General features: G+C 59.5%; 2 protein-coding genes across 18 annotated transcripts in view; one reads left to right on the forward strand and one right to left on the reverse strand.

Annotated features, from left to right (window-relative positions):
* Chid1 (chitinase domain containing 1) overlaps positions 1–8,102 on the forward strand; it is a 29,928-nt gene extending 21,826 nt beyond the window's left edge. For 6 of the 11 annotated variants that reach the window (XM_015503348.2, XM_048807920.1, XM_015503349.2 and 3 more), the window contains 3 exons: positions 7,370–7,450; positions 7,628–7,670; positions 7,916–8,102. In XM_015503348.2, the coding sequence (XP_015358834.1) occupies positions 7,370–7,450; positions 7,628–7,670; positions 7,916–8,014 (223 nt within the window). In that variant the 3' untranslated portion in view covers positions 8,015–8,102. Of the gene's footprint in view, positions 1–7,269; positions 7,464–7,627; positions 7,671–7,915 lie in introns of all 11 variants that reach the window. The other 5 variants (XM_048807914.1, XM_048807916.1, XM_048807915.1 and 2 more) reach the window with 3 other exon arrangements.
* A 1,529-nt stretch (positions 8,103–9,631) lies between these two features.
* Positions 9,632–20,030, reverse strand: part of Cd151 (CD151 molecule (Raph blood group)) — a 25,722-nt gene continuing 15,323 nt past the window's right edge. For 2 of the 7 annotated variants that reach the window (XM_048807904.1, XM_048807906.1), the window contains 6 exons: positions 12,892–13,083; positions 12,194–12,268; positions 11,187–11,288; positions 10,952–11,083; positions 10,797–10,880; positions 9,632–10,110 (listed from right to left, as the gene is read on the reverse strand). In XM_048807904.1, the coding sequence (XP_048663861.1) occupies positions 10,042–10,110; positions 10,797–10,880; positions 10,952–11,083; positions 11,187–11,288; positions 12,194–12,268; positions 12,892–13,083 (654 nt within the window). In that variant the 3' untranslated portion in view covers positions 9,632–10,041. Of the gene's footprint in view, positions 10,111–10,796; positions 10,881–10,951; positions 11,084–11,186; positions 11,289–12,193; positions 12,303–12,891; positions 13,084–16,840; positions 16,862–17,832; positions 17,842–18,035; positions 18,297–19,625; positions 19,645–20,030 lie in introns of those variants that run through there. The other 5 variants (XM_048807907.1, XM_015503352.2, XM_048807908.1 and 2 more) reach the window with 5 other exon arrangements.

A 20,030-nucleotide genomic window follows, 5' to 3' on the forward strand; every position in this document is an offset into this window, starting at 1 on the left:
ATGCGTGAGTGTGGACACACAGGGCTGTGTGCAAGGGTGTGTATGCACATACACAAGGATGCCCTCAGGCCTCCTGGCTTTGTGGAGGTTGGGAGGGAGGGTGCTGTCTTCAGTCCCCAACCCAAAGTGCCCCTTACTAATGACCTCTGGGCCTAGGTGGTGCAGAGTGGTGGTCTAGGCATTGGGCAGATGCTGGCCTGGACTTGGTCCCACTCAAGGGGAGCAGGTGGGCTGGGAGACTGGAAGGACGCTTTGGTCAGGGCAGCAGCACATGTGCCAGCTCAGTAAGGTGCTTCCTGCAACTATGGGATAAATGACCAGCTCAGGAAACGTGTCCTCATGTTCTCCTTGTGACTACAGTGCCAGGCAGAGTGCTGATGCTGCCCAGCTGTAACTCCCCTGAAGGACACATTGCAGAGGGTGTGCCCCCACTTCAGTCTTGGCCTGTGCATCGGTCCTGCAGAGAAGGCTTCAGGGGACACAGGCAGATATGGTAGGCACTGCTGCCTGCAGATGTTGGGAACCTGACCACCACCAGGAACTCCTTTTGTAGGAGTTTCCTGGCTCACTGCTGGAGTCCCCTCCAAGGACGCCACCACAGGTCTAAGGAGAATGTTCTTCCTCACCTCTGCATGGCCTGTTACCACCCGCACCCTTGCCCACACCTCCTCTCTTTTGTCCTTCCAGGCCCTCACGGTCTTGTTCCAGCCTGGTGGCATCCCCCTCAACAGCTCAGCCCAAGGACTGATTGGCCATTTAGTGCACAGGGTCATACAGACCTCCCGTCCTGGGGTGTCCTGGGGGGGGTCCTCCTCTCCAGCCCCCACAGCTGGGCTTGCTCCTCCCCCTGCCCTTCTGGAGCAGCTGCACAGCCTGGTACCTCCTCTGGCTCCTGTCTAGCTCTGGTGGCTGCAGTGCTATACCAGCTCAGAGCCTTCCCTCCCCTCTGTCCTGTTCCTCAGTGAAGTCCCTATTCCTCAGTGAAGTCCCCCTTGTCCACTGCAGTAGCCCAGGCAGGGCAGGGAGACATCTTTAGCCCACCCTCCTCCCTGCAAGGCCAAGTACTGTCTAGCAACATTGCTCACCAGGCCCCCACCCAGGCGTGACTTCCAGAGTGGAAAGCCCTTCATCCGGCCTCTGTCACCTTCCTTCAAGATGTCTGTAGATAGGCACTGTGGTATATGCCCATAATCCCAGCAGCCTCAGGAGCCTCAGTTTAAAGCCAGCCTCAGCAACTTAATGTGACTCTGTCTCTAGATAAAATATAAAAAGGACTGGGGATGTGGTCAAGCGTCCCTGGGTTCAGTCCCTGGCTAGAAAAAAAAAAAAAATGTCTGCGAGGCAGATAGCAGGACGAGACAAATCCAGTGCATGTGACCCTGTCCCTACCACAGTGACTCAGTGGATCTGGCTGTTTCTTCTTCCCATTCTTGCTGGTCTTTTACTCTGAGAACATTCAACCATAAAAGTCTTGGACACGTGACAGATTCCCCCACTGCCTCCCAGGAGCTCACCCTCTTGTCCTGTGGGTGCTAAAGTATCTCAGCCTGCCTCGTTCCTGGGCTTCTGCACATTCTACTTACTATGTCCTCCCAAAGCCAGTGATGTGGATGAGATGCCCTCCACACCGTCCCCTCAGTGTTTGTAGCCCACGAGTGGGCGTTCTGGGCTTAGTTGGCCTCCTCTAACCAGTTAGAGGCCTTGGGCATGTCCTTTGCCAGACAGGTGGTGGGTTGGGCCAGTCATCATGCATCTGTGGATGTCCCTTAGGTCATCCCATCTCTGGAGCAGGACGGTGAGCCATGGGGTTTCCTCTTGGGATATTGCTGGACCTCACACTTCAGACATGAGGACTTGGCTTCTGCTAAGAAGGGCTGTCAGGCCTGAGGAGTTGTTTAAACCTGTGAAACCAAGGGCATCGGAACCAAGGTTTTGCACTCTACAGGGTGAGATGGGGGCGTGGCTGTTGTTGGCCCCCTCCCCCTGGGAGAAGACCTGGGCCTGTGAATGGGGAGGGTCTCAACAGCACCCACCAGCAGCTCTGGGCTGGCTCCAGAGTCCTGTGCTCACTCCTAAGCCTAAACAGGCCCTGGACGAGGGTGGGTAGTAGGGCTCTTCCACAAGGCATCCTCAGGCCCAGCCCTGCAGGCTCAGGTAGTGGTCACCCACTGCCATCACTCTGCCTACAGGCCTTGGTGCAGCCTGGCTCTTGTTGACAGGACTCACAAGTGACCCCAGTGCCAGCCTCAGCTGTGGGTGGACAGTGGATGGGAGTTGATAACCCAGCAGGCTGCTCTGTACACTGGTTTCCAGCTCTGATTTGGCATAGTGGTGCCATGCACCCCTGTGCACCCTACTCAGCAGCCAGATCTGCCCTGCCTGACCCTCCCAGTCATAGTGAGCAAGTGGGCAATGATGCTCCTCCTATTTCCTTCCAGTGTACCCTCATTTACTGCCCATCTGCAGTGGACTCCCCTGAGACTTTTGCATGGGTTGGGGAGCCCATTGCAGGTAGGGCCCTGCTGGCAACTAGAATTTTCCATGGACCCTCTTTACCTGATTTCCTCCAGGCAGGAGCTGGGGACCTGGAGTCATAAGTCACAACCTTCCACAGTGGGCAGCTGCCCTCCCCCTTGGGCCAATCCTTTTGATGGAGGCAAATCCAGATGGGAGAGGTCAACAGAAACAGGCAGATGTAGTTTGTGAGGGGAGGGCCATCTCTCTCTTTAGAGGGCAGGGAGGGGATATGGCACATGTCTGCTCAAGGACCAGTCCCCCTACCCAAACAGCTCACCAGGAGGCAGCCCACAGCCCCTCCATACAGGAGACAGCCAGACGTGAGGCATGGGTGAGTCTCATCAACATGAGTCCCCCAATTCTTTGAGAATTAAGTGGCCTCTTGGTAATAGTCCAGGCAGCCTCTCAGATGATCTGCCATCCTGTCTTGGCCTCCAGCTTGGCTCCAGGGCCCTCCCAGGGTATCAGGGTCAGCTGTCTGGCCATCTGTTTGACCATAGAGCCAGGAGCCATGCTGGGGCAATTGGCCAGCCCTTTCATGCCAGCAGCCGTGACTGTGGTCAGAGCTCCTGGGGGAGCCCTGGTCATTCCCTATCTTTAAAGTGGTCTGGGCTTCCTCCACTGAGAATCCATGTCCCCCAGGAGTGGGTTTGGTGCCAGTTTGTATATCTCCTGCTGCCAAGTGCCCCACACTACCCTGGTGGGCTGAGATGTCTCCCACTGTCCAGAGGCTCTGCCTGGCTCCCACCAGGCCCAGGTGCAGAGTAGGGTGGCTGGCAGCACCAGGGTCCATCCTGCCACACAGGTCCTGTCTCCTCCCACAGGGGCTGTGTGTTCTGAGCTGGGAATGTCCCTGAGGGGTCACTCCCTATAGGTTACTGTCCCTCACAGAAGGAGAAACAGGGTCAGGTGTCCCTGCCTGTCCCTATGTTTGGCTGACTCAGCATAGCCAGATTGGTGACATCACCATACCCACAGGTTCTCAGGCCCTTCCTGGACAGCTATCCACTCACCCCTGCCCCAAGGAAGGTGCATCTAGGTGGGGTAGCCCTCCACCCCTTGGATATGGAGCTGTTTCCCAGTGGTGAGCCAGCTGGCTGGGAAGTGTGGCATCCTCCGGGCAGCCTTGCTGATGCCCACCTCACAGGGAGAAGTCAGCCGTTACTTCATGATCCTGTGGAAGCCAGCAGGCCCAGGCAGTAGTTGAGAGGGGCAGCCCTAAGGGAAGTACCACCTGGCTCCCCTCTATCTACCATGTCCCCAGGCAGGTTTCCTTGTAGGTATCTGGTAACCATTTCCATCCTGGGCAAGAAGTTTCTACCACTGGTGTGGGTTCTGCTCCTGGGTACAGGTGCGGGGGGGCATGTGGCTTTCATTCTGCCCCCTCCCACCTGGCCCAGGGGAGTCTTCAACCATGGCCTGCTGAGATCCTGATGCCACCCTGAACCCTCCTTGCTCAGCCTGAGCTGGCTTTGCATGTGGGCATGATGTCCCACTACATCCTGGTCAGTCATCTTGCTTCTTAGCTTCTGTCTTTCTCCTGGGCAGATCCAAAGAGAAAACCACCTGCTGCCCACCAGCTCCACGTGGACAGCCCATGGCGCTGGCCTCATCAAGGCCTCCTTTGAGCAGAAACTCATCACCAAGAAGGGATGCCTGTCTTAGTGGGTGACCAGGGCTCCCACTGGACCAAGGCCATGGAGTTGGCCCCAGCCAGTTTTAGGGCATTGGAGATGTCTGGCCCTGCCCTACTGGGGCACTCCCAGCCCTTTTCCATTGGTGCAGTCCTGGTGGCCTGTCAAGCGGCAGGTCAGCCCTCAGTGGACCCTCTCCACTTCTGTGGGATAGAGATTGCTTAGACCCCGCTTGGCTAGGAAGGGTTGGGGCCGCCATTTCAGCTGGTATGTGGACTTGCAGCCCAGAGCCGTGCTCCTGCTACAGGCTCCGCCACGGGAGGCCCAGGACTCTACTGTGGATCTGGTCCTGGGTTGGTGGTCCACTGCCCCAGGCTCGTTTCCTTGTCTTCGGTCTGCAGGCAGACCGTGGAAGAATCCCCAGGCTCCGGGCTGAGCCCCCTGTCCATGGTCCTGCCTTCCCTTCCTGCAGAGCTTTCTCCAGTAGTTCCATAAGCTGGTCTCCGTGGAGATACCCAGGTCATGGGGGGCCCAAGCATGTCTTTCTCCCTGGATATGTAGGGTGCCTCTTTGTCCCTGGTGATCGCTGAGGGCCGCTGGCCTGTCTAGATAGGTTTTCTGGGAATAAGATCGGTTTGACACTCCTCACCCTTTGAATGCAAGGTCTGTAACTTGGGGAGAGTGTAATCCAAGTGCATAACTTCCCCGTTTAGAAGTGTGCAGTTTTGGGGTGCTCAGTACATCCCAGGGCTGTGCAACCCCCACCACCATCCAGTTCCTGAAGGCTTCCTCACCCCAGCCTGCCACTCTCTAGCCTGTATCCTGTCCCTGTGGGCTTGCCTGTTTCGGACATTGCCCACCAGTGGACTGAACATGTGGCTGAGGCCTTTAGTTGTAGTTTAGGGAAATGCTCAACCCTCACTTCTTTTGTGTTTGAGTTGGGCCATGCTGTGTTGCTCAGGCTGGCCTCTGACTCCTGGGCTCCAGCAGTCCTCCTACCTCAGCCTCTCGAGTACTGGGTCCCTCTGTACCCAGCTTGCTTCTTAGATACCTACTGTCCCTTTACTCTTCCCTTCCTGTGGGCTTCCAGTGATGCCCATCACAGTTCCTCACCCCTGTCCTCTGGGCATCTTTTTCCTCTGCCTTTTTTGCATCCTCCATCCATCCGCTCCTTCCTTCCAGGCAGGCCTTTCACCCAGCATGCCTGGCTTCCCCCACCCCCCTCGCTGTGGCCAGGCCAGCACCTGTTGCCTCCCAAAGGCATGTGTGACCCTTTCTGTTCCTCTTAGGAGCCTGGCCCATCATGTGGGGCTCATCTTCCATGCTGACCATGCTCTTCAGGGGTCTCATGTGAACAAGACCCCAAGCCCAGACCTTGCTTATGCAGTGTTGGGGCAGGGGTGCCCTGGCTCAAGAACCACAAGTCTGAGTCTGGGTGGCCCCTGCTCCAGGCATCTTCCTGCAGCCCTCTTGGAGTGTCTTTCTACTGTGACCTCCTGATAGGAGGAACCTAGTGCTCCCAGGGGTCCTGGCTGCCCACTCACCTCCTCCAGGGGGTAGCAGATCTTGCAAAGGTGGCCACAGAGGCCCCCAAGAGGAGCAGTATGTGGCCACAGCTCTGCACAGGCATGACAGCCACCTGTCCTTCAGTGACCCCACACATCCCAGATTCCTCCCTCTGAGCCATCTAGGAGACATAGATCAAAGGCAGTCAGCTGCATCAGTGCTTTCGTGGTATTGTAATTAAGGGGGTGGGGGCAGAAATGAGGCAGGCAGAGCTGTGTGCTGGGCCCAGGCCGCGCCTGCTACAGCTCATGGGAGCAGACCCCTCAAACCCCTCAACTCCCCAGGCACCCCATCCCCACAGTGGCTGCTAGACATTGTCAGGGCCTGAACTAGAGGGGGATTCCAGAAAGGGTCAGTGAGAAGCAGAAAGGCCCGGTGTTGCACAGACTGAGTAAAAAGTGCCCACAGGTGCAGTGGCACATGCACCAGTCGTCCTGGCTACTCAGGAGGCTGGGGCAGGAGGACCACAAGTTCAAGAGCTGCAGGTATAACCCAGTGGTGAAGCACTCTGGGCTCAGCCCTCAGGCCACAGATAAACAACAGTGAGTGTCCACAGCCATGGTGCAGGGCTGCTTGTGCCACCAGGCAGGATGGCCTTCTGGAGGAAGGGGGAGCTCTGGCTACAGGCACTTGGAGGAGGTTCAGTTTGGGTCTGGGAGGCTGTGGTATGTCACTGGTCTGGTCCCACCCATACTCTGTACCCACCCTTCCCAGTGTTTGTCCCATGTCTTGCTGGGGCCTGGGAGTGGCTTCTAAGCCACACCCTGCCAGGCTCTGGCATTCAGAGCACTGCTGCACAAGGTGACAGCTCCTGTGGTCTGGAAGAGTCCCCGAAGGCTAGCAAGCCTCCAACCTGCTCAGGACTACAGCCTCCCCGTCGGAACCTCAGGGTCACAAGGCAGCCCCTGTGCTGGCGAACCCCAGATCCTGCAGATGTCCGCTCCCCATAGCCCAAGGCATGGGCTCCTCCCTCGGCTGCAGCCCAGGGAGGTGCCCTGTGCACTGTGTCCTCACACGGCAAGCACTGATCTTGCCATCTGGGCCAGAAAGGGTCCTCCTCCTGCACAGACTACCAACTTCAGAGGGACGAGAAGCTTCCAGAGCCATCTGTTCTGGTGCTGGTGGCCCACAGCCTTGTGGGGCGACCTGCCCTGTTTTGAAGGTGCAGTATGGGCTAGGCTGCGACTTAGATCCTCCACCAGCTTCTAGAAGCCCTCATCCTGGCCCCACACCTCGGGAACAGCCTTCACAGTGTAGGTAGAGACACTGGTCTTCAAACCACTGGCTTCTGATGCTCTGAGGGCCTGCTTTCTCTGGATATGGGCAGCATTGTCCACAGTGTGGGCAGGCAGCAGAGGGAGGCCATCTCTGGAAGGCCTGAAACCACTGCCCATAGTCCCTCAGCCCTGGGGCTGCAGCTGAGTGGGACTGCCTGAGGCCCATCTGGCTGGTTGTCCCTGTCTTGAACAGGGTGCTGGAAGGCTCAGGGGTGACTTCTCTGAGGTGGCTCTGGAGCCAGTGGTGTTTCTTGAAATGTATGGCTCATCTGCAGCAATCCTGTGGGTCTGGCCCAAGGTTGGCCTCCCGCAGAGCACTCTGACCTGGGAGCTGTGAGGCTGGCTGGCTCCTGCACCCACACCCTGTTCCTCCAGGTACATCCAGACGCTGAAGGACCACAGGCCCCGCATGGTGTGGGACAGCCAGGCTGCAGAGCACTTCTTCGAGTACAAGAAGTGAGTGGGGCATGTACTGCCAGCCTGGGGAGGGTAGAGTGGGAGAACAGTGGGGACCAGGGCCAGACTGCAAGTGACCACTTCCAGGTGTCTGTCCCTGACTTTACGGGTGTGGGGAATACAGCCCCACAGCCTCAGCTGGAGCCAGGGAGGTGGACAGTTCCTCTTGTCTTGCAGGAACCGTGGCGGAAGGCACGTCGTCTTCTACCCAACTTTAAAGGTATGTGCCGGGTGTGCTGGCTGCTGCCCAGGGAGGTGGGACAGAAGCTTTAGTCAGACACGGAGGATGCAGCAGTGCTAGCTCTTCCCACATGAGGGCCCTTGCCTGCAGTGCCAGCCTGCCCAGGAGCCCAGGAGCCCTGGAGCCCAGGAGCCCTGGAGCCCTGGAGCCCTGGCCACTGTCCCCTGTTGCCCCAGTGTGTGGGTGCAGAGCTAGGCGAGACCCACACCTGTCTGTACCCACAGTCCCTGCAGGTGCGGCTGGAGCTGGCCAGAGAGCTGGGTGTCGGGGTCTCCATCTGGGAGCTGGGCCAGGGCCTGGACTACTTCTACGACCTGCTGTAGACTGGGCAGCAGTTCCAAGGCAGCGTGGACTCTCTTAGTCACAGAGCGACTGGTTGAGTGAAATACAGGCCTCTGCCGCTTGCTGTGAGTGTCTGCTGTGATCCCTGTCCTGGCAGGAACTCTGGGACAAGAATCTGTCCCCTCCCACAGCCTGCTGTGGGCTCAGGGCTTGGGTCTCTCCAGCACTTCCCAGGCTTTGGGCTAGATGTGGATGTCCCACACTTGCCCCACAACTGCACTCGAGGCCTCTGTGGGGATGGCTCCCACAGGGCAGCAGTGAGAGCCTGCACCTCCACTGGTCACCTGGCTAGGCACCTGCTACCTGCAGCATCCCCCCCCCCACTGAGCCTGGTGTGACTGGATGTGGGGCACCCCCCTGAAGCCCTGGCCCAGCTCTGCACTTGTCACAGTGGAGGGCAGCGAGGCCTTCCGCGCTGAGTCTGGGTGGCCTCCATCACCCTGTGTGCATGTGGGAGCCACTGAGATGAGCACAGGGAGACACCTGTCCCCGTGAGCAGTGGAGTACCAGGGGTGGTGTGGAAACAGGGTGGGTCCCTGGGGCCACTGAGAATGGGGGTGGGTGGTGACAGTGAGCCACACCTGGTTCTGGTTTCTTTTTTCCTGTGCTGGGGACGGAGCCCAGAGCCAGAATAAGTAAAGTGGATGCCGTCTCAGAATTGACGGGGACTGGCAGAGGAGAGGGAGGCGAGTCAGTGGGAGCCAGTATAGCCAGGATGTGGAGATTGGTGGATCTGGAGCCAGGCAGTGACCAAGAACTGTCTGGTAGGGGTGTCCTTGGTTTGGGGGCAAGCACAATGGGCAGAGAGGGGTTCTATGTTGGACCCCAGGGCATGGCTGAGGCCTTGGGAAAAGGGAGGGTACCACGCCCTGGTTTGCGCTGAAGACAGCTCTCACTTCCTCCCCAGGTGTGTGAACAGGTGGCTTTGGTGGCTAGCTGTGTCCAGATCTCCCAAGTCCATGTTGGTTAGATTCCCTGAGGTCCTGTAGCTCCCACTGGAGGGAGGACAGTGGGATATGAGCAGTCACATTGAGCTGGGACATGGGGTGAGGGGAGTTGGTGTCAGCACTGTGAGTGGCCTGGGTGGTGTTCTTTCCTCCCAGGTGATGGCCAGAAGGTGGGTGACAGAGGATTGGGGGTTATGTAGGTGAGGGAGGGAGGGAGGGTGGGATCCCAGAAGGCAGTGCTGAGGGGCTAAGGAATTATGGGAGTAGTTTAGGGGCTGGATGTTTTGCAGCAATTGAAGCTCCTTGGAGGAGCTCAGCCCCACCTTGAACTCCAGGCCATCCTCCCTGCAGCCAGGGGTCCCTTCTCACCCCATTAGAGGGATATTTGGCCTGGAGGTGGTTTGAAACATTTTGACCATTTTTCTAACTCCATGCCCTTTGACAATGGCTGTCTTTCCATCAACCCACTTCATTTGCAAAACTCATATAAGCTTAATCCTGGAAGTCACAGTTCTGGACAAAATAGAACAGGCTGGGCAGGTGGGGATGTGCCACCCCTGCCCCGGCCCCGCCCCACGCCTCCTGAGCTAATGCTGACTTCCCTGGTGTTGGCTTGTGGCTGCCCATCCTGCAGGCGTCCAGGGAGACATGGGCTGCTCACGCACTTTATTAGGATGCACCTGGAGCTGCAGCCCCTCAGAAATGGATGATGGGGGCCCAGCCTGTCTGGAGCACCAGGACCTGTGCAGGGTCTCCAAGGGGTCAGACCTACTCCCCCATTGTCCTCGGGCAAAGGGGACCATGGCCCGGCACCCCCCATCCCATGTGAACACTGCCCTGGAAGATATAAAAAAGTGTCAAAGCCCCTCCCATGTAGGCAGGAGACCCCATGGCTGCCCATGCTGAAGCATTCCAGGAATGGGGTCCTGGGGGTTCAGGGCACCAGCCTCTCCCCTGAGCCCAGCAGAGCACCAAGTCCTGCGATGTGTGGGGCAGGTTTGGATACAGCCCTGTCCCTGGTGGGTGGTGTCCTTTGGCAGAGAAGCAGGGTGGCCCGTGCTCTAAGCGCAGTAGGTGTCCGCCTTTACCACTTGGCAGTACATGGTCATGGCGAAGGTCAGGCCCAAAATCTAGGGACAGGAAGGAGATAGGCAGGGCTGCTGAAGGGAGCCACAGACCTCTGCTGCCAGGTGCAGCCGGCCCTCCCGGACCTGCTGGAGCAGTGCCTCCTGCACAGCACCTGCTTCCCAGCTGTGAGGCCCCAGAGACACATTTCTTGTAGAGTTTCAGCCACGTGGCCCCCATCAGCACTCAAGGACTGTGTTCTGCAGCTTGGGTCACATGACCCTCCCTGCTTGGCCCAAGGCCCCTGCAGCTTGCTCACTGTGCCTCAGCCTAGCTGTGTCTACTTCTGTGTGTGTCACCCAGGCTGGGTGGGCTGCCCTGGTGGCAGGTCTGACCTCATTCTGGAGCACTCTGGTGCTGATGCTCAGGGCTCCCACCTGGACTGGGAGCTGGGGCCACAGGCATCAGGATGCATCTTGTACTGGGCAGTCCTACGACTGCCAGCCTGGGGCGGCAGGAACCACGCTGCCTCCCCTGCTAGGAGACCAGTGCTGGCAGCACCCGATCTGAAACACCAAAGGTCACCTCCCCCATTGTCACCCCTGACCATGCTCTGTGAACCCACATCTGCCCATGACACCTAGAGTCCGCACCTGAAACTTGGGCCACCCCAATCCCAAGCCCTCCCAGGGCAAGGCCATTGCTGCTTTTCCCTGGGCTCAAAAGCCCCCCCAGGCCCTGCCCGGCGCACCTGCACCAGTGCCGTGCACAGCCCAAAGATGCCCACAGCCAGCAGATTCTCCTGGAGCCAGGCCTTCACCGTCTCATAGCAGGGCTGTGGGAGAGTGGAGTCAGCCAGGCCTTGCCTGTCCCATCCCCAGACCCCAGAGGGTGGACTGCACTCACCGCCTTCCACCAGGTGCCAGGCGCATGCAGCCCACAGCTGTCACTGAACTCCAGGCAGCAGGAGTCAGGCACACGGGTGGCATTGTAGACCTCAAACCAGTCCGTGTAGTTGGAGACACCACAGCAGCGGAACTGGGAAAGCAGTGTGTTGGGGCTGGCCAGAGAGGCAAGGGCAGGCAGGGGGCACCACTCCAGCCCTTGCCCCCCCACCCCCACTCCCCCAGCCATGCCTCACATCAGTCTGAATGATGCTCCAGGCGTTGGTGAGGCCCACGTTGCCCTGTGTGCCATACAGATGCAGGCCCTTCTTTAGGTCTTGCTGGGCGTACCTGTCAATCTGGGAGTGCAGTGGGGTCAACAGCACTCTCTAGTGGGTGCCTTCCAGCTCCACTGCCTCCCTCAGCCAGACCTGCCCTGCCCTTGTCCTGCTCTCACTTCCTGGAGCCCACCCCATCGTGCCCAAGGATACAGCTCCCAGCCTTATGTCCTTCTGGAAGCCCTCAAGGGCCCCAGGGCCTCAACCCCAGGCTGGCAGGGCCTTGAAGGGCCTGGGATAGAGCACAGGCTGAGTGGAGGCATATACGTCCACTTAGTACAGACAGGTTTGTCTGCTCTGCAGCTGACAGCCTGGCTACTATGCCCAGGTCTTGACTTCAAGGTCATTCTCTGGTGAAGGAGCCAGAGCCCCTGGGGAAGCAGAGACCCCAGGACCGGCTGGGGTAGACACAGTAGGCCCTGAGCATCCTGTAGTGCCAGAGTCGGGGAGGTCTCCACAGAGAAGCCTGTGCTGGGGGTCAGAGGGACACCGAAGCTAGGACCACAACCCTGGGTATCAGCCCCTCCTGGGCACAGTGGCCACACTTGTAATTCCAGTGACTCAAGAGGCTGAGGCAGGAGGATTGCAAGTTCAAAGCCAGCCTCAGCAGCTTGTTGAGACTGTCTCAAAGTAGAAAGGGCTGGGGGTGCAGCTCAGTGGTAAAGCACCTGTGGGGTCATTCCCCAGTACCACAACAAATAGCAGCAGCAAGTGGGAAGAAAACAACCCACAGCTGGGAACAGTGGCAACGACACCATGTGACCCAACACTCAAAGCATATACTCGCCAGAGGCTGTCCAGCAGCCTGGCCACGAGTGGGCAGTGCTGCTCTGCCACCTGAATGACCATGGCCCCCCCAGGGGGCCACTGTGCCTCAGGAGAGTCCCCACCAGCCTGTGCTGCTGCCTGGACTGCAGCAGCCTTACCTTGTCAGTGTAGGCGAAGAAGAGCACAGCAATGGTGGCCTCCAGCAGGAACACCAGCAGCAGCAGCAGGAAGAACTGCAGAGGGTGGGAGCAGGGCCTCAGCCCCAACCTGCCGGCAGGGCCACCCACCTTGCCTCAGAGCCCCGGATCAGCGCCCTCCACCTCCACCCTCAGCCGCTCTGGACACCTCAAGTGGGAGAAGCCTGGTTCGCTAGGCTCTGGCCCTCGCTGCCTCTGGGATGTCCTCACGGGGACATGAAATAGGTCCAAACCCACTTACTCATCTGGGACTTTATGGGGCCCATGAGTGTTCCTGCCCCCTCCCCGGGGCGGGGCACAGAGTGAGTGAGTCAAAGACCTGAGCAGGCCCTACCCAGGAAACCCTGAGACTCAGGACGCCCCCTAGCCCTGCTGGAGGACCCAGCTGGCAGTGGTAAGGCGCCTCCTCCGGAGCTCACTTTCCCAGGCCAGGAAGCGTCCCTCCGGGAACACTGTAAGGCCAAGGTGAGGGTCTCTGGAGGGTCCTGAAGGCAGGCAGGTCCAGGCCCAACAGAGCTGCACGTGTAGCAGGGCGTGCCCAAGTCCTGTTGACAGGCCACTGCACTCCCCCACATTCTGAGAGCACTCCACAGCCCCTCAGGCCAGGACAGAGGTGGAGCTGGCCGAGACCTCACAGCCCCAGGACCAGGCACACTCACGGTGAGCAGCAGGCACTTGTTCTCCTTGAGGGCCCCAATGCAGCCCACAAAGCCGATGGCCATGACGAAGGTGCCTGTGACGATGAGCAGGTTGGCAGCTGACAGCGACGGAAAGGAGGAGGACAGGGTGGCGAAGTTCCCCTGTGTAGCAGCCAGCCAGATACCAACACCCAGGACGCCACAGCCTCCCAGCTGGGGCCGCAGTACCGAGGAAGAGAAACAGGATGAGGCCGCCCCCAGGGAGCTCCTACCCCGACCCTCACCAGCCCCACTGGCCTCCAGGGTCAGATACTCCCAGCACCCCCACTCCTGCTGCCTGCAAGAAGCACCCGGCTTGTCCCTTCTGCTGTCCTGCAGGTCCACCCACACCAAAGCCTAGTGCCCACCACAGGGAGGCCAGGACAGGCAGGTCCACCCCTCTGGACCACATGAGGTGGTCAGGCTTTTCAGTGGGTGGTCCTTAGGATTCCAGACACCAGGCCCTATGTCGCCACCTTCCCTGGATCTCAGGTGTCTGTCTGTGCCCTGCACCCCAAGAAGGGAAAACCTGGCTCCTGGTGCATCTGCTCATGATGAGGTCATGGTTCCTCACTGCCACCTGGACCTCATCCCCTCCCTGGATTCAAGAGCTGCTGACCCCTGAGACTGGAAGTAGGAGGGTCTCGCCTCTGCACAACCACCTGGACCTCATCCCCTCCCTGGATTCAAGAGAGGGACTCTGAATTCCCTCATTGCCCATCATCACGAGAATCAATAAAGTAAGAGCAAGCATGGTGGTGGCCTGCAATGGTGACCAACAGGGTCTCAGGAGCAGGGTTGGGAGCTGGGAACCACGGCTCAGCCCTTGTCCCCACTGAGGTCTTGGGTTCTGGTGGTTTGGGATAAAAGCAGAGAATGTGTGCAAGGTGGTGTGTGGGTAGGGAGGCACCACCAGCTACTAGGCTCTGGGACTGCCACAGCCACTCCTGGGATGGAGCTACTGGAGACCCGCATACGCCCCAGGGCAGGCTCGAACCCAGATGTGCACAGCTCCATGGAGACGCAGCATCCACCCAGCATCCACCCAGGGCCACAGGGACCTCACCACCCCACAAAAGGCTCCTGAGCCTGATGGCCAAAGAAACGGAGCCTGGGCCCTGCAGGAGACAGAACCCTGCCCCAAGAGGCCTGGGTGCGGGGAGATGCCACCCATCCCCACTTGCACACTGGACCCTCCTGATTCAGACTTCAGCCCAGGTGGCAGGGTCCAGGGCAGGGCTGGCAGCCACTGCTCCCTCAGTACTGGCTGGCCAAGACACGGGATGCACTTCCTGGTCAAGCCCAGCTGGCAGGAGCCTGCAACAAAGCCGGGGCAGGAAGCTCCTGCCCAGGCCTCTCACTGGTGTCTCGGGCCCCTCTGGGTCAAACCCCGGGAGACGGGACAGTCCCCTGCTGAGCACCCATGACCTTGCCTGTCCAATCTTTCCGGGGTGAGTGCAGCCATTTTCTCTGCCCTGTAATTCCTGCTAAAAACCAACACTTGCACTTGGCATTCAGCAACAGAACATCTAGATGCTGTGAACTCAGCCTGACCTGGGAGCTGCTGACCCCTGAGACTGGTCACTGTGCTCGTGGGACTCTCCCAGGCCAGGCCAGGGCAAGCGTAGGAAAAGCATGGGTCCCTATGTTCTGGACCCAGGGAGGGGCTGTTGTGGACCTGGCAGAAGGCCTTGCCACACACCCTCAGATGGCTCCTGAGCAAACCTGGCCAGGGGCTGCCACAGAGGAGACCCTGGCGAATGGAGAAGGGTGCATGTGCCTCAGGTGGCACGAATGTCCCCTTGCTGTGGGACCAAGTTCTGCCATGGGATGGAGGAAAGCCCTCCACCCCCAGGCACCAGCAGCTGGGAGTGGGGTGCCATCCGTGGTGCTGAACAAGCAAGGCAAGGGGTGGCGGCTGGATGCTGCGCAAGTGGGTACTGCTGTTTTCTGGGGGTGGGGGAGGCCTGGCCAGGCACCTGCTCACCTCGTACTCCTCCTGACCAGGTCCCCTGCATCATGCCCCAAACACAAAGCTTCCACGAGCCATGACAGACAGGGTCCCTGGTGTGCCCTAGGCCATGTTCGTGGCCTAAAGCAGTCCCCAGGCCTGGTGGGTCTTCCAGGACCCAGTTGGGTGCCGAGGCAAACAGGCACCTGAGCTGCTGTGCAGGAACACCGGGGGGAGACACACCCGGCCTTGTCCAGCACTGCCCTAGCAGGGCCAGGGAGGTTGGAGGGCAGGGCTCCCCAAGGCCCGCTGGGTCTGCGTGGAGGAGCCTGGACACCATAGGGAAGTAAGAGGCAGGCCCTAGGGTCAGGCCCACCCACAGGGCTGACCCCAGGCCTGGTGCCTGGCTCAGTGCAGCCTTGGCTGTGGCCAGTCACACCGGGAGGGCCGCACCTTGGGGCTGAGCACCCAGGCCAGTGATGGGCAATCCCTGAGCAGAGGGGAGGTACATGTCATTCAAAGCCCCACTGCCTGCACCATCCACCTCTGCCTTTCAAGGGCGGCAGACAACGTGTGTCAGCAGGAAAGCAAGCTGCTGGGGCAGCCCTGGCACGGGACACACAGGTCATGGGTTGGACACCACCGTGGAGAAGGGCTGGCCCCAAGGAGGAGTGCCCATTCCAGGAGGTGGGCCAGTCCCCAGGACAGCCTGGGCAGGTCGGGACCCTACACCTCAGCCCCACCCTCAGATGGGAACTGAGCACTCCACAGACACCTTGCCCACCTACTTGGCCACTGCCCACACTGACAGGCGACACCAGCCCACACCACCAGACACTCTTCACACCACACGGCAGTACACACACATGGTCACATGATACTACACCCTGAAGCCCACTGTCCCCTGGGGCCCACCCCTCCCACAAACAGCAGGCATGGGCACACAGACGGAATCCTGCACAGGCAAGGAAAGTCACCGAACCTGTCACTTCAAAAGTGTTTCTGCACATGCAGCTTTTGAAACATTTGGGCAGGAAGACTACAGCCTTGGGCTGGGGTTGTGGCTCAGTGGTAGAGCACTTGATTAGCATGTGTGAGACCCTGGGTTCAGTTCTCAGCACCACGTATAAATAAATAATAAATGTTCATCAACAACTAATAAAAAAATTAAAATTTTTGCTTAAAAAAAAAAATTACAGCCTCGTAGTACAGGAGAAATGGGCTCATTAGCCTCAGAGACAGACGCAAAAGACAGAGCTCAAGGGCTGGGAGGCTGGAGTGGTCGTCTCCGGGGTCAGACGTGGGGGGCTGGGACCTCCCGCTCCAGCACTCCTTCTCCAGCCCCCAGAGACAGACTGCCTCTCACTGTGGGCGGGAGGCAGGACCCCTAGACAGCCAGGGGGAGGGGCCAGGCATCCTGGGGGACGGCAGCTGAGGAGACACAAAGGAGAGGGGCTTCCTGCCGTCCATGTCCCCAGCCCAGCTTTGAGAAGAGATCACTGGATCTAGTGACAGACTTCATTTGGTGATCTTGTCATAAGCAGTTTCAGAGAGATCTGAAGACTGGAAGTCAAACAGGGGTACGCAGACATGCTGCACACGAGCGACTTCTGGGTGCTATCTGTGCAGCTTACCTGGCCCCTGAGCTCTGCTGACTACTGAGACCCATGGCAGCCCCTGGCTTCATGGAGGCTGGTAGTGCCTGGCATCCATCAAATGTGCCCTCTCCAGGTCCACTGGGGCTGGTGCCAGCCAGCCCTCCACCCACCACCCCTCCGGCCACAAAGCACAGTGTAGCAGATGGACAAGCAGCTGGCCACGTCCTGGGAACAGGGTGGAGGGCTAGGTCCCTGCAGAAGCCCCTCTCCTGCCAGGTTGGCAGAAACATGACTGGTCTTGGCTGGGAGGTTGGCCACCAGGTAGAGTGAGTTTTCTTACTTAAACTTGGATGTAATTTGTCCACTCCCAAGACCTGCCCACCCAGCAGAGCACCAGCCTAGAACGCACAGCTGGGCAGGCGACCCCCACCCTGCCACAGCAGCCCATCAGGGAGCCACCTACTCTGCAGGGCAGGCAGGACTGTGGTTTCCCCCTGGGGTGTGCTTTCCTGTCATCCCCGCTACTGGCTGATACAGGAAGTAAATGGAGGGTTCCCTCAGTGTCCTGGCTCTGCCCTTTGCTGTCCCCTCCTCCATCAGACTCAGGACACCCTCCTCAAGGGCCAGCAACAGAGCCACTGTTAAACATCATCTCAGTTCACCAAGGGTGAAAGAAAACCAAGGGCTAGGCAAGGCCTCTGCCTGGTGACTGGCAGGACCTTCCTTTAGATTCCAAGGCTACCACGGGGAGCAGCCCAGGCAGGACAGAGCCCAGAGAGGCCCAGGCCCCTCCCAGCAGAGATGGCAGGCAGAGCATATACCCTGCACCTCCTCCAACCTGGGGCCTCTGCCCACCTGTCAATGGGCAGATGGGCAATGGGCAGATGAGGGTCCTCCCACATCTCTGTTCTGGGGTCCTGATCCTACCTTAGGCACAGCCCCCAGGGGGTGCCGAGGAAGAAACTGATGCACCCAGCCAGGCAGGACTTGCTGAGGTCCTGGTGTCTGGGTAGTGGAGACAGGCTGGCAGGTAGGGCTCTGACTCCTACTCTGGCCACCTAGATAGTCCCTGACCACAGCATGCAGGGAGCAGCTGGGGGCTTCTGCTGAGAAAGGCTGGGAAGGGCATAAGGAGGGAGGCCTCCTGAGCAGAGTGGGGAGGGGCCACTGTCTGGGAGAAAGCTGCGTGGCTGAGGTCCAGGCCAGCACCCGGCCCGTACAGCTAGGGAAGCATCCCCATCCTGCTGGCAGGCTCGGCCCCACTCAGACCGGCCACCGGGCTGGAGCAACTGCCCGTGGGCAGAGCCCCAAGTTAGGGCAGGGGTGGGGAGGGGCAGGAAGAGCTGGCTTTGCTGCTGCCCCACCCCTGGGGACCTGGAAGAGCTTTGTTGGCAGAGACCCAGCTGATGACACAGCCTCAGGCCTGAACACAGGGGTCCCCGGGGCCACCCCATCCCCACCCCTTCACCACAACTGGCACCACAGCCCACCCCACCTCGTTCATGGGCCCTGCACTCTCATTCTCCCACAGGATGGCCTGCCGGGGGACACCCCGGGTAAGGGACCCCGAGTCTAACCTGCCACTCCACTGTGCACATCTCAAAGGAAGGCTGGGCAAAGCCACTGCTACCCACAGGGCCAGTCGGCTGGAGGAGGCAGCTGCCAGGGGTGTCCCAGCAGGGGTCACGGGGTGGGTGCCCTCTGAACTCTGGTTGCAGGGTTAGCTCCAGCTGGGAGGTCAAGGAAGCCATGCAGAAGGGGAAGTCCTGTCAGCTGATCTCCCAATATGAGTGGGAAATGGAGTGGGGGCAAAGTCCCTCCTACAGGCAACAAAGGGCACAGGGTCCCAGGTCAGGAATGAACCAGCCCCACCTCTCCCACCCACAGCCTGTCACCGTTCAGAAGGGGTTCAGGGAAAAGACAGGGTGGACATCACACCTGCCAGGACCAAGGCAGGAAGCTCCCCTAAGCCCAGCACAGTGTCTCCTGCACAGTCCTGCCTGTTCACAGCCCTGCGTACTCCCCTGTGGTGGCCTCCAACCCAGGACCCAGCCCCTGCTCCGGTCCCAGGCCTCAGACCTACTGGGCACCATTTGGGGAGAGGGTGGCAGGCAGGTGTGTGAGACTAGCTGCAAGGGACTTAGGTCTGAGGCTGGGGAGTATAATTGGGTAATAAAAGAGAATCAGATTTTCCAGCCTAGGGGTCCCCAGAGACCGCTGATTTCTTCTTTCCCAGGTGGAGGACATCATTTAGGGAACAGCAGAATGTGCCTGCTCTGTAGCTGTAGGGTGCATATAGGGTGCAAGGTCCCACAGGGGGGGCCCAGACTGCTCTCTGAGACCCCCTTTGAGGCCCCCTTCATCTCTTCCCTGCAGACAGGTGTCCAGGTCAGGAAAGAGAGGGTAAGCAGATCCCCATCTCCTGCCCAGGTCCTGCCACTAGGTTGCCTGTCTCTTCACACCACCACCCACTCCCCTTCCCACTGCTGGAGACTTGCTGACCCTGCACTGACCACATTGGTGCCCACTGAAGCTGCCCAATCTTACCAGGAAGACATTTCCCCACACACCCACCCTGCCACCCACTTCCTGGCCTACAGGGCACTGCTCAGCCTGAGGCCTGGGTCTTGCCCCTCCCAGAACTCTCTTGCAGAGGACAAACCCTTGAGGTGACCCCTTCTGGAGTTACTCCCCACAGGCAGCCCAGGATGGCTGCCCTTCTCTGTGACCCCCAGCCCCTGCCCCAAGCCAGGCCAGGCAAGAAGGTGGACCCAGGTTACAACATGTGCCAGAACTGAACCACATGCATATGGCAGCACCTCCGAAGTCTGAGCTCAGCTGCGTCTCCTCACTCCTGACTCAGTGGTAAAAGGAGAGTCCGCACAGGAACTAAGGACAGAGCCTGGAATGACCTGGGGTGTCATTTCTCCACCAATCCTTCCCAGCCCAGCCAGTGAAGCCCCAGGCCCAGCTCAGGTAATGGGAGTCCCCCGCCCCCAGCTCCTCTGCGGGGTCTAGCCAAGCTTGCTCCAGAGCAGCCAGGTGTGGAACCTGCCGGGGCCCATCCTCCCTGGTGTTCTAGGCTGGAGGGGGTCACCGTCTGCTCCACCAGCAGGCAAGTCCCAACCCCTGCTGCCTCTCTTGCTTGTCAGCAATCCCCGTTGCACCTCTACAAGTTGGGGAGGCTGGGAGCCAGCGCCTCCCCAGCTAGCCCAGGAGTCCCTTAAGGTCCTGCCGCTCACTCAGGCCGTGCACACTATTTCTGGGGCCCTCTGGGTGACTGGGGTCCACCTAGGCTTGGCAAAGTTTCCTCAGGGCAGTCCTGGGGAAGGAGTCCCAGGGTTAGCGCTACAGAAGAAGGGGGCGAGGCAAGGACGCAGGCTGTGGAAGCCCAGAGGCAGAGGGTAGGTGCCCGCGCAGTGCTGGCCCTGACCAGGACTGGAACCCCCACCCCAGCAGAGGCTCAGGGTCGGGATGGCCCAGCCCCATCCGGTGTGCACGTGCGCAACACATCCTGTCTCAGCAGGAGGGGCAGGCGGGCAGCCCAGGAAAGCAGAGGTCCGGCGACACCC

Source organism: Marmota marmota, unplaced genomic scaffold (assembly GCF_001458135.2).
Source record: "Marmota marmota marmota unplaced genomic scaffold, marMar, whole genome shotgun sequence".
NCBI classification, from domain to species: Eukaryota; Metazoa; Chordata; class Mammalia; order Rodentia; family Sciuridae; genus Marmota; species Marmota marmota.